The 12,854-nt window shown below is 47.8% G+C and overlaps 1 protein-coding gene across 1 annotated transcript in view; it reads left to right on the plus strand.

Moving 5' to 3' along the window:
• gpr158a (G protein-coupled receptor 158a) overlaps positions 1-12,854 on the plus strand; it is a 777,085-nt gene that overhangs the window by 530,592 nt on the left and 233,639 nt on the right. Inside the window, exon 5 of the mRNA XM_070880082.1 lies at positions 6,016-6,084. Coding sequence (XP_070736183.1) covers positions 6,016-6,084 — 69 coding nt within the window. The remainder of the gene's footprint in view (positions 1-6,015; positions 6,085-12,854) is intronic.

Consider the following 12,854-nt stretch of genomic DNA (forward strand, 5'->3'; position numbering starts at 1 on the left):
CCTCTGCTCTGGCCCTTTCTTGTTGCACTCGTTTTACACTCCAAGGGATTATTTTTCTGGACCACCGCCCAAGGCCAATTTAACCCCGCATACATTAACTCCCTGTCTCAACATCGCCCTGAATACAACAACAACTTGCATTTATATTGCACCTTTAACATTTCATTTCGTTGAAGACATTGCAACTGTGTTGTGATTTTAAGTGCAATGCCATGTTCTTTTTCATTCACTGCATCTTGGAACTTTAGATGCATATTTAAAAAGAAAAGTGAATTAATCCAATTTCTTTCAAGAAGCATGCCATAAAGATTAAGGTTTAGAAATTGCGTAGCCCTCCACTTGGTTTTCAGGGAGCACAAAAGTATCACCAGGTGTAAAAAGATTTGCTGCTGTCGGGAACTTCCGCTTTAGCACTCCAAGAGGAAAGTGGAGCGCTAAATCGAGCGTTACCACTTCCCTTAGAGCGCTAAAGTGAGTGAGAGGGAAGGTAGTGGCAGAGCGCTGAACAATGCTCAGTGCAGTGCTGCCATCTTTACAGGCTCCTTCCCTCGCTTAAAGGGAAGGGCGAATGTTGGGTTGAATGTGTTGTGTATCTGTAAAGCATGCACTCCCATGTTCCACCACCAGGGAGTGCATCCCCTGAAGTCCCATGGGATCCCAGCATCCCTTGGGAGCACTGTGTATAAGCAGCCCCCGAAGGCCTGTTCCTCACTTTGGAGTGACTTAATAAAGACTGAGGTCACTGTTACTTTAACCTCCCTGTGTGCAGTCTCATCTGTGTTAGGAACACAATAACTGGCGACGAGTATACGAATCCAACGCAAAGATGCAGCAAACTGTGGTCATCCTGGAGAAGTTCTCAGAGGGTGAGGACTGGGAAGTCTATGTCGAACGGCTAGACCAGTACTTTGTAGCCAACGAGCTGGACGGAGAAGGAAGCGCTGCAAAAAGGAGAGCGGTCCTCCTCACGGTCTGCGGGGCACCGACCTACAGCCTCATGAAGAATCTTCTGACTCTGGTGAAAACCACAGATAAGTCATATGAGGAGCTGTGTACACTGGTTCGGGAGCATCTTAACCCGAGGGAGAGCATGCTGATGGCGAGGTATCGGTTCTACACGTGTCAGTGATCTGAAGGTCAGGAAGTGGCAAGCTACGTCGCCGAGCTAAGGCGACTTGCAGGACAAAGTGAGTTTGATGGCTACCTGGAGCAAATGCTCAGAGACTTTTTTGTACTGGGCATTGGCCACTAGACCATCCTATGACAACTTTTGACTGCAGAGACACCGACCCTCAGTAAGGCCATTCTGATAGCACAGGCGTTTATGTCCACCAGTGATAGCACCAAACAAATCTCTCAGCACACAAGTGCTAGCAATGTTCATAAATTAACTGGAACTGTGTTTTGCCAGCAGAAATGTACAGGGCAGAAACCATGAGTCTGCAACTGCCAGCAGGCCTCAGGTGACCCAAATGACTCAGAGTCCGCAACAAAGGATGAATGCAAGGCAATTCACACCTTGTTGGTGTTGTGGAGGCTTCCATTCAGCCCATTCATGCCGCTTCAAAGGTATGTTTGCAAGAGCTGTGGAACAATGGGGCACCTCTAACAAGCTTGCAGATGAGCTGCTAACTCTGCAAAACCTGCTAACCACCAGGTGGCAGAGGAAGATCGGTCCATGGAGGATCAAAGCAATTTCGAACCTCAGAGAGAGGAGGCAGATGCTGAAGTACACGGGGTGCACACATTTTTGATGAAATGTCCACCTATAATGCTAATGTAAAATTGAATGGCTTACCCATAGCCATGGAACTGGACACTGGCGCTTGCCAATCCATCATGAGTAAAAAGATGTTTGAGAGACTGTGGTGCAACAAGGCACTCAGACCAGCCCTGAGCCCCATCCACACGAAACTGAGAACGTACACCAAAGAGCTTATCACTGTCCTCGGTAGCGCCATGGTCAAGGTCACCTACGAGGGCACGGTGCATGAACTGCCACTCTGGATTGTCCCGGGCAATGGCCCCACACTGCTTGGAAGAAGCTGGCTGGGCAAAATCTTCTGGAATTGGGATGACATCCGAGCGCTTCACATGTCGATGAGGCCTCATGTACCCAGGTTCTTAACAAATTTCCTTCCCTTTTTGAGCCAGGCATTGGAAACTTTTCCAGGGCGAAGGTGCAGATCCACTTGGTCCCAGAGGCACGACCCATTCACCACAAGGCGCAAGCGGTACCTCACATGATGAGGGAGAGAGTGAAAATCGAGCTGGACAGGCTGCAATGCGAGGGCATCATCTCCCCAGTGGAATTCAGCGAGTGGGCCAGCCCAGTTGTTCCAGTACTCAAAAGTGATGGCACCGTCAGGATTTGCGGTGATTATAAAGTAACTATTAATCGTTTCTCGCTACAGGACCAATACCCGCTACCTAAGGCAGGCGACCTATTTGCGATGCTGGCAGGAGGTAAGACGTTCACCAAGCTCGACCTGACTTCGGCCTCTATGACGCAGGAGCTGGCGAAGTCTTCGAAGGGCCTCACCTGCATAAACACGCACAAGGGACTGTTCATCTACAACAGTTGCCCGTTTGGAATTTGGTCGGCTGCAGCGATCTTCCAGAGAAACATGGAGAGCCTACTCAAGTCGGTATCATGCATGATGGTTTTTAAGGACGACATATTGGTCACGGGTCGGGACACCGTCGAGCACCTACAAAACCTGGAGAAGGTCCTCCAGTGACTGAATCGGGTAGGGCTGCGGCTGAAGAGGTCGAAATGCGTCTTCATGGCAACAGAAGTGGAATTTTTGGCGAGCGCCATTCGGCCCACAGCCACCAAGATAGAGGCTATCAGGAACGCAGCCAGGCCACAGAACGTCACGGAGCTGCGATCGTTCCTGGGACTCCTCAACTATTTTGATAACTTCCTACCGGGGTTAAGCACCCTCTTTGAGCCCCTACATGTGTTATTGCGTAAAGGTGAGAAATGAGTATGGGGAAAAAACCAAGTAATTACTTTTGAGAAAGCCAGAAACATTTTATGCTCCAACAAGCTACTTGTACTGTATTACCCGTGTAAAAGACTTGTGCTAACATGTGATGCGTCGTCGTACGGAGTCTGGTGTGTATTACAACAAGCTAACATTGCGGGGAAGTTGCAACCTGTCGCCTATGCTTCCAGGAGCTTGTCTAAGGCCGAGAGGGCCTACAGCATGATTGAGAAAGAGGCATTAGCATGTGTGTTCAGGGTAAAGAAAATGCATCAGTGCCTGTTTGGCCTCAAATTTGTGTTGGAAACCGATCACAAGCCTCTCACATCCCTGTTCGCTGAAAACAAGGGGATAAATACTAATGCCTCAGCCCGCATACAAAGGTGGGCACTCACGCTATCAGCATATAACTATACCATCCGCCACAGGCCAGGCACCGAGAACTGTGCAGATGCTCTCAGTCGGCTACCATTTCCCACCACGGGGGTGGAAATGGCGCAGCCTGCAAACTTGTTGATGGTGGCGCAGCCCGCAGACTTGTTGATGGTCATGGAAGTGTTTGAAAATGATAAATCACCTGTCACGGCCCACCAGATTAGGACTTGGACCAGCCAAGATCCTCTGCTGTCCCTAGTAAAAAACTGTGTACTGCATGGGAGCTGGGCCAGCATCCCCGTTGAAATGCAAGAGCTAATCAAGCCGTTCCAGCGGCGAAAGGACAAGCTGTCCATTCAGGCAGACTGCCTGTTGTGGAGTAACCGCGTAGTGCTACCCAAAAAGGGCAGGGAGACGTTCATCTCGGATCTCCACAGCACACACCCGAGTATAGTAATGATGAAAGCGTTAGCCAGATCCCACGTGTGGTGGCCCGGTATCGACTCTGATTTAGAGTCCTGTGTACGGCACTGCAGCGTGTATGCTCAGTTGAGCAACGCGCCAAGAGAGGCACTACTAAGTTTGTGGTCCTGGCCCTCCAGACATGGTCAAGTATGAATGTCGACTATGCGGCCCGTTTCTCGGTAAAATGTTCCTGGTGGTGGTGGATGCTTTTTCAAAATGGATTGAATGTGAAATAATGTCGGGAAGCACCGCCACCGCCACCATTGAAAGTCTGAGGGCCATGTTTGCCACCCATGGCCTGCCTGACATACTGGTCAGTGACAACGGGCCATGCTTCACCAGTGCCGAATTTAAAGAATTCATGACCCACAAAGGGATCAAACATGTCACCTCGGCCCCATTTAAACCAGCCTCCAATGGGCAGGCAGAGTGGGCAGTACAAACAATCAAACAGAGCCTTAAACGAGTCACAGAAGGCTCACTTCAAACCCGCCTGTCCCGAGTACTGCTCAGCTACCGCACGAGACCCCACTCACTCACAGGGTGCCCCCGGCTTAGCTACTCATGAAAAGGACACTTAAGACCAGACTCTCGCTGGTTCACTCCAACCTGCATGATCAGGTAGAGAGCAGGCGGCAGCAACAAAATGTAAACGATGGTCGCACCACTGTGTTACGGGAAATTGATCTGAATGACCCTGTGTATGTGCTAAACTATGGACATGATCCCAAGTGGATCGCGGGCACGGTGATAGCTAAAGAAGGGAGTAGGATGTTTGTAGTAAAACTAGTCAATGGACAAATTTGCAGAAAGCACCTGGACCAAACGAGGCTGCGGTTCAGAGACTGCCCTGAACAACCCACAGCAGACACCACCTTTTACGAGCCCACAACACACACCCAAAGGATCAACGACACCACCCCGCACCAGGAAATTGAATGCATCACGCCCAACAGCCCAGCAAGGCCAGGCTTACCCAGCAGCCCTGCAGGGCCAACAACACGCCAGCCCAGCGAGGGTACAGCCAACACACCAGAACAGACATTTGTACCGAAGCGGTCCACCAGGGAAAGAAATGCTCCCGACCACCTCAGCTTGTAAATAGTTTTCACTTTGACTTTGGCGGGTGAATGATATTGTGTATCTGTAAAGCATGCACTCCCATGTTCCGCCACCAGGGATGCATCCCCTGAAGTCACAAGGGATCCCAGCATCCCTTTGGAGCACAGTATATAAGCCGGCCCCTAAGGCCTGTTCCTCACTCTGGAGTGTCTTAATAAAGACTGAAGTCACTGTTACTTTAACTTCTTTGTGTTCAGCCTCATCTCTGTTCGGAACACAATAGAATGAGTCTTCATGCTGTCTCTGTTGGGTCACAGTACCTGTGCGACGTGCATAGCAGCCCCAAACACTCTAAGAGAGTGCAGGGCTGAGCAATCGTGGAGCAAAATAAATCAGGAGGCATTAGAATGGGGAGATAAATAAATTTTGCACTATCTGACCACCACTGCCTTTAAATGTCATTCCCCAAGCGGCCAGCCGAGTTGACAATGCTTCCTGTAGCTGCCATTGTTGATGCTGCAGGGGGCGGGAGCGAATATTACATCTGGGGCGAAAATGGGGCTCTGTGCACTGAATGATGTCATGATCTGCAGGGCGCAAGAGAGCGCCGCAGTAAGTGTTAGCGCTAGCGCAGAACCGCTTGGGACGTTTGTGAGTGTTGGTGATTTTGCACGCCCGGTCGGTAACCCCTTAGCACCCTGTTACCGCCCCTCCGCAGGCGCTAACGGGAGGCGCAAACCAGGCCAATTTCTCCCCCTAAATGTTTAAAAAGAACAAATGCAGTAATCCATCGAAGTACAAGGAAATTGAAAATCTAATAAAAAAAGAAAAATGTAGACTGTTGGGAAATTCAATTGAGGCTTATTTTCTCTTTAAAACGTCAAGTTTGATACGATATTTGTCCTGTCAGTCTATCATTTTCTTGTTTAAACAATTTTCTTTCCTACTATGGCTCTTAATGTGAAGTAAACACATTATTCAACATGGTCAAGTTGAACTTTCTTTACAGGAACATTAGACTGTTTTAAATAAGTTGTTATTTGGCATTAGGTGCCATTTTTTATTAACTTGTTCACAAAGGTTCTTTAACTTCTATATGAAATTCTTCTTTTCATTCTTTCAGAGTATCAGAGCATCAGGACTGGTGTTGCTGGAGACAATTCTTTTTGGAGCTCTGCTTCTGTATTTTCCAGTAAGTGTTCAATGATTTATGTTCAAGTCCATGATTCAGTGTAAGTACTTTAAGAAAGGTTTTGATCTATGGGTAGATATACACCCAAATATAACTCTAATGAAATAGTCTGCCTGGAGCCATTTTCACTGTCAGCACTTATCTAATATATGGCAAGCTGCCTAAGTGTTGAGGTGATGCAAAAAATAAATGGGCAATCACATTTACATTTATATCTGTGCTGTTTTAACCATATACATTTACAAAGCTGTAGTGCTTTCTACTAGTAGGGTAGGTACCACAAACCTATTATACGATAAAGGGCTACTGTGTTCTTCAGACGGCTAATGCAAATGACTTGACATACCAAAACCTTCATGCAGTTGTACTCAATTGATTTTTGCTCTGCTTGGTTGTATTGCATTCTAGTGTGTTTACCAACCTGTTAAATTGTTATAACTCTGACATTTACATCAGGATTTGTGTGTGATACTACTTCGACACAGTGTACAACAACATTTTGCAACACAGAAAAATTTATACATAACTTTTCAAAATATATTTTTACTTCATGCTTTTGTATTTTCAAGGTTAGCCATCCTTTTCTTTTATTTAAGTGTTTTGAAATTCTTGTTGGGATTTGTTAATATTTGCTCCTTGTAATATGTTCTATGACAAGCTGGTATTGTTGTGTATAGAAGAACTCCACAAGGTTGAGTACTGTGAGCTAAACTTAGTGTGACCTTAGTCTTCTTTATTACAACTCCAGAGTGCCGAAACAACATGGCAGCCAACCTTTTATATTGGTCCTGCATGTGTGTGCAGGTGACCATTAGGACTCCAACAGTCGCGTCCTCTGATGGCAAATATTACATAGTTACATACATAACATCACTTCCCCACCCCCCCCCCAAAGCCTTCGGTACAAATTATTTACAAGTTGAGGTGATCCCGAGCCCTTCGGTCCCTGGTTGATCATCTAAGTTCAAACCCTGGCATGTGAGAGTTAGCCGGACCATTGCTGCATTTCACCGTGGCTGGTCTGACCGGACTGTCAGGAACGGTGGGTTCATCCTCATGATTGACAGCGAGGTCAATTGCTGGTTGGGTGTATGTTGGTGGATCGTCAATGGTGATGTCCTCTTCAAGTCGTTTCTCGTTGTCAGTATATTGCAATTTGGTCTGATAATGCTTTCTGCACGTTTGGCCGTTTAACAGTTTGATTATAAACACCCTATTCCCTTCCTTGATCAAAACAGTGCCAGCAACCACTTGAGACCATGGCCGTAATTCAGGACAAACATAGGGTCATTAACATCAATGTCATGTGAAACAGCCTTGTGATCGTGGTACATGTTCTGCCGGTGTCACGGATTTCCACGTGATCATTAAGATCCAGATGGACTAGGGAGAGCCTGGTTTTGAGGGCTCTCTTCATTAACAATTCTGCCGGGGGAACCCCGGTGAGTGAGTGGGGTCACGTCCGGTAACTGAGCAGAATGCGAGACAAGCGGGTCTGCAGGGAGCTGTCCATCACGCGTTTCATACTCTGCTTGATTGTTTGGACTGCCCACACCGCTTGACCGTTAGACGCGGGCTTAAATGGAGCAGACCTGACATGCTCGATGCCATTGCGGGTCATAAACTCGTTGAATTCCGAGCTGGTGAAACACGGTCCGTTGTCGCTGACAAGGATGTCGGGCAAGCCATGGGTGGCGATAATGGTACGGAGGCTTTCAATGGTGGCTGTGGACGTGCTGGATGACATGATTACGCATTCAATCCATTTGGAGTAAGTGTCCACAACTACTAAAAACATCTTTCCTAGCAAGGGGCCGGCAAAATCTACGTGGAACCCGGACACGGTTTGGAGGGCCATGACCACAGTGGAGCCTCCCTTGGTGCATTGCTCAGTTGTGAGCAAGTGTTGTACTGATGCAAGCATGACTCCAAGTCCAAGTCAATGCCAGGCCACCAAACATGCGACTTGGTAATTGCCTTCATCATGACAATGCCTGGGTGGGTAATGTGTAGGTCGCGTATAAACGTTTCCATGCCTTTTTTTGTCAAAACCACGCGATTACCCCATTAGAGACAATCCGACTGGATGGACAGTTCATCTTTGCATCGGTGAAACGGGTTAATTTCATCTTGCATTTCCCCGGGAACGGCCGACCATTCCCATTTAGGACGCAACTCTTTACTAATGATAGCACAGGATCCTGATCGGGCGAGCTGTGAAGGGTGACCCATCACTCTCAAAAGCATCCATGACCAGTAGCAAGTCTGCGGGCTGCGCCATTTCAACCCCAGTGGTGGGTAATGGTAGCCGGCTGAGAGCATCGGCACAGTTTTCAGTGCCTGGTCTGTGGCGGATAACATAAGTCATAAGCGGATAATGTTAGTGCCCAAAAAGTTAGTTTGCAGGTGCAGCAGGTAATCAGGAAGGTGAATGGAATGTTGGCCTTCATTGCGAGAGGGATGGAGTACAAAAGCAGGGAGGTCCTACTGCAACTGTACAGGGTATTGATGAGGCCGCACCTGGAGTACTGCGTGCAGTTTTGGTCACCTTACTTAAGGAAGGATATACTAGCTTTGGAGCGGGTACAGAGACGATTCACTTGGCTGATTCCGGAGATGATAGATTGAGTAGACTGGGTCTTTACTCATTGGAGTTCAGAAGGGTGAGGGGTGATCTTATAGAAACATTTAAAATAATGAAAGGGATAGACAAGATAGAGGCAGAGAGGTTGTTTCCACTGGTCGGGGAGACTAGAACTAGGGGGCACAGCCTCAAAATACGGGGAAGCCAATTTAAAACTGAGTTGAGAAGGAATTTCTTCTCCCAGAGGGTTGTGAATCTGTGGAATTCTCTGCCCAAGGAAGCAGTTGAGGATAGCTCATTGAATGTATTCAAATCACAGATAGATAGATTTTTAACCAATAAGGGAATTAAGGGTTATGGGGAGCAGGCGGGTAAGTGGAGCTGAGTCCACGGCCAGATCAGCCATGATCTTGTTGAGTGGCGGAGCAGGCTCGAAGGGCTAGATGGTCTACTCCTGTTCCTAATTCTTATGTTCTTATGTTCATCTTTGGATGCGGGATGAAGCATTAGTATTTATACCTTTGCTCTCTGAAAACAGCGAAATGAGCGGCTCGTGGTCAGTTTCAAGCTCAAACCGAAGTCCAAATAGGTATTGGTGCATTTTCTTAACCCCATATACAAATACTAATGCCTCTTTCTCGACCATACTATAGGCTCTCTCAGCCTTAGACAGACTTTTAGACGTGTGTGCAACTGGTTGGAGGTTGCCCGATACATTGGCTTGCTGTAACACATAGCTGATCCCGTACGGTGAGGCGTCACAAGCTAGCATTAACCGTTTACATGGGTCATAGTGTACAAGTAACTTATTTGAACATAGCAGGTTCCTGGCCTCCTCAAAGGCTGTGTCTTGAGATTTGCCCCAAACCCTTATGTAGCAACATGTGCAAAGGCTCTAACAACGTGCTCAACCCGGGTGGAAAGTTACTGAAATAGTTGAGGAGTCCCAGGAATGAACGCAGCTCTGCCACATTCTGTGGTCTGGGTGCATTCTTGATGGCCTCTGTCTTTGAGTCCGTGGGCCTGATGCCATCTTCTGCAATCTTTCTCCCCAAAAATTCGACTTCTGGCGCCAGGAAAACACACTTGGAACGTTTCAGCCTGAGTCCCACTCTGTTTAGGCGACTTAGAACCTCTTCCAGGTTGTGTAGGTTTTCGATGGTGTCACGACCAGTGATCAGGATGTCATCTTGAAACACAATGGTGCGCGGAGCAGATTTCAGCAAGCTCTCCATGCTTCTCTGGAAAATGGCTGTAGCTGAGCGAATCCCAAAAGGGCACCTGTGGTATATAAACAACCCTTTGTGTGTGTTGATGCGCATCAGTCTTTTCAAAGATTCAGCCAGCTCCTGTATCATGTCGGTGGAGGTTAGGTCCAACCTGGTGAACGACTTCCCCCCCCCACCCCCCCCCCCAACGTTGCGAACAGGTCATCCGTCTTGGGCAGTGGGTATTGGTCCTGTAGTGAGACTCGGTTCATCGTTACCTTGTAGTCTCCGCAGATTCTGACCGTACCATTGCTTTTCAACACCGAAACAATTGGACTGGCCCACTCGTTGAACTCGATGGGCGATATGATTCCTTCGCGTTGGAGGCTGTCCAGTTCGATCTCGACTTTCTTATCATCATGTACGCCTAAGCCTTGTGATGGATGAACCGTGCATCGGGGCCTAGATGGATCTGTACCTTGGCGCCTGTGAATTTACCGATGCCTGGTTCGAATAACGAGGGAAACTTGCTCAGCACTTGAGCTCATGAGGCGTTATCCACTGAAGATAGTGCTTTGATGTCATTCCAATTCCACTAATCTTTTCCAGCCAGCTTCTGCAGAACAGCGTTGGACCATTGCCTGGAACAATCCACAATGATAGGTCATGCACAGCTCCATCACACGATACCTTCACTGCCGCACTTCTAATGACTGGTATCAGCTCTTTGGTGTAGGTACACAGCTTTGCATTAATCGGGCTCAGTTTGGGCCTTTGTGCTTTATTGCCCCACAGTTTCTCGAAAGCCTTCTGGCTCATTATTGACTGACTCGCACCCGTGTCCAACTCCATGGATACTGGAACTCCATTTAATTTGACTTTCAGCATTATAGGAGGGCTCTTGGTGATGAAGGTATGTACCCCATACATTTCTTTCTCGGGTTGAGTTGCCTGTGCTGCGTGATCCGCGCCAGATCGATCATCCTCTGCCACGTGGTATGTCGCAGCACGTTTGCACATTCGCTGGATATGCCCCCATCGTTGTGCAGCCTTTGCACACGTAGTGCTTGAATTGATGGGCCCGATGATTGCCTCCGCAGTGCCAACACGGTGCTAATGGATTCACATTCCCCCCAATGGCGGACTCTGAGTCATCACAGGTCTTGCAGCCGCAGACGTATAGGCCTTGCCATATGCAGTTCGGCCTGCTAGCGACATCATTTTGTGCACAGTACTTGCCGGTGAGCTTCGATGTTGAGAAGATATCTGTTTGGTGTTATCGTCCGTGGCCATGCATGCCTGAGCGATCGCGATGGCCCTGCTCAGGTCTAGGGTTTCGGCAGCCAGCAGCTTTCGAAGAATAACCTCGTGGCTGATGCCCAGCACAAAAATGTCCTGCTGCATTTGCCCCAATGCCATTCCAAAATCGCAAGGTCCCGCGAGGCATCTCAGATCGGTGACATAATCTGCCACGTCCTGGCCCTCGGAGCGATGGTGCGTGTAAAAACGATATCTGGCCATGAGGATACTCTCCTTCAGCTTGAGTTGGTCCCGAACCAGTGTGCACAATTCTGTATATTCCTTCTCCGTTGGTTTTGTCGGTGTGAGCAGATTCTTGATGAGGCCATATATTTTAGGCCCACAGACGGTGAGGAGAACCGCCCTGCGCTTGGCCGTGTTAGTAACTCCTTCCAGCTCGTTGGCCACGAAATACTGGTCGAGACGCTCGACGAAGGTTTCCCAATCATCACCCTCTACGAATCTCTCTAATATTCCAGCGGCAGCCATGGTTACGTGAAGGTTCGTATTCTGTTACTCATCGCCAGTTGTTGTGTATAGAGCTCCACGAGGCTGAGTACTGTGAGCTAAACTTCGTGTGATCTTAATCTGCTTGATTACAACTCCAGAGTGCCCAAACAACATGGCAGCCAACCTTTTATACTGGCCCTGCACGTGTGTGCAGGTGACCATTAGGATTCCAACACTCACGCCCTCTGGTAGCAAGTATTACATAGTTACATGCATAACAGATACGTTTTCCTCATTTTGCACATTATAGGTTTGGAAAGGGGTTTGAGCTTAAAATTGTATCTTTTTGCTGTTTGCTTTTTCAGCTGTGTTTTTCACTTTTGAATTTGTTACTATGCTGTATTTGCTAAGTGTCCCGGCTAATTATGACTTATCTCCAATAGGCACTTTTTTGCACTTCTGAATCAGCTAAATTGTTTTCTCAAACGCCATTATCAGTGGCTTTTCATGAGTCCAGCTGTGCTGGGAGGAAAACTTTTGAGACAGTGCAAAGCATCAGCACACACTTCACTGACCAGGACCTTAATATCCTGATAGCAGGCTTGCAGGAATTCCAGGCTGCCTTGTTGAGGCCAGTTCGTTAGATATATTCAAAAGGGAGTTAGATATGGCCCTTACTGCCAAAGGGATCAAGGGGTATGGAGAGAAAGCAGGAAAGGAGTACTGAGGTTGAATGATTAGCCATGATCATATTGAATGGCGGTGCAGGCTCGAAGGGCCGAATGGCCTGCTCCTGCACCGAATTACTATGGTTCTATGTTTCTATGTTTGGGACATGGGCACATTCCAATCAATTAAATGAGGGCCACAGCGAGTTTGGCAGAAGATCACCAGGAGGGTGAACTCTGATTCCACCACATGCGGACCTGGGAGGAGGACCAGGAAAAGTTCAATGACCAAAGTAAGTAAGAAAATTCTCCCTGCCTAAAAGGATTTTCTTGGCAGCGGAATTTACAATTGTGAATGAATGAGATTTATGAATGAAAAGTAGAACCTGAATATCCTGGAAATACCTTTGGGGTGGGGGTGGATGGGGAACGGAGCAAAATTTCTGCTCACCCATTGTGGATGAACTTGACCCATTTGGAAATCCCAGGGTCAGGCTACTTAATATATCTGGGCGCATGTCTGTGCCATTTCTGGCACAACTGGTAGTCCTGCTTAAGGAC

This window comes from Pristiophorus japonicus, chromosome 5 (genome assembly GCF_044704955.1).
Source record: "Pristiophorus japonicus isolate sPriJap1 chromosome 5, sPriJap1.hap1, whole genome shotgun sequence".
Taxonomy (NCBI): domain Eukaryota; kingdom Metazoa; phylum Chordata; class Chondrichthyes; family Pristiophoridae; genus Pristiophorus; species Pristiophorus japonicus.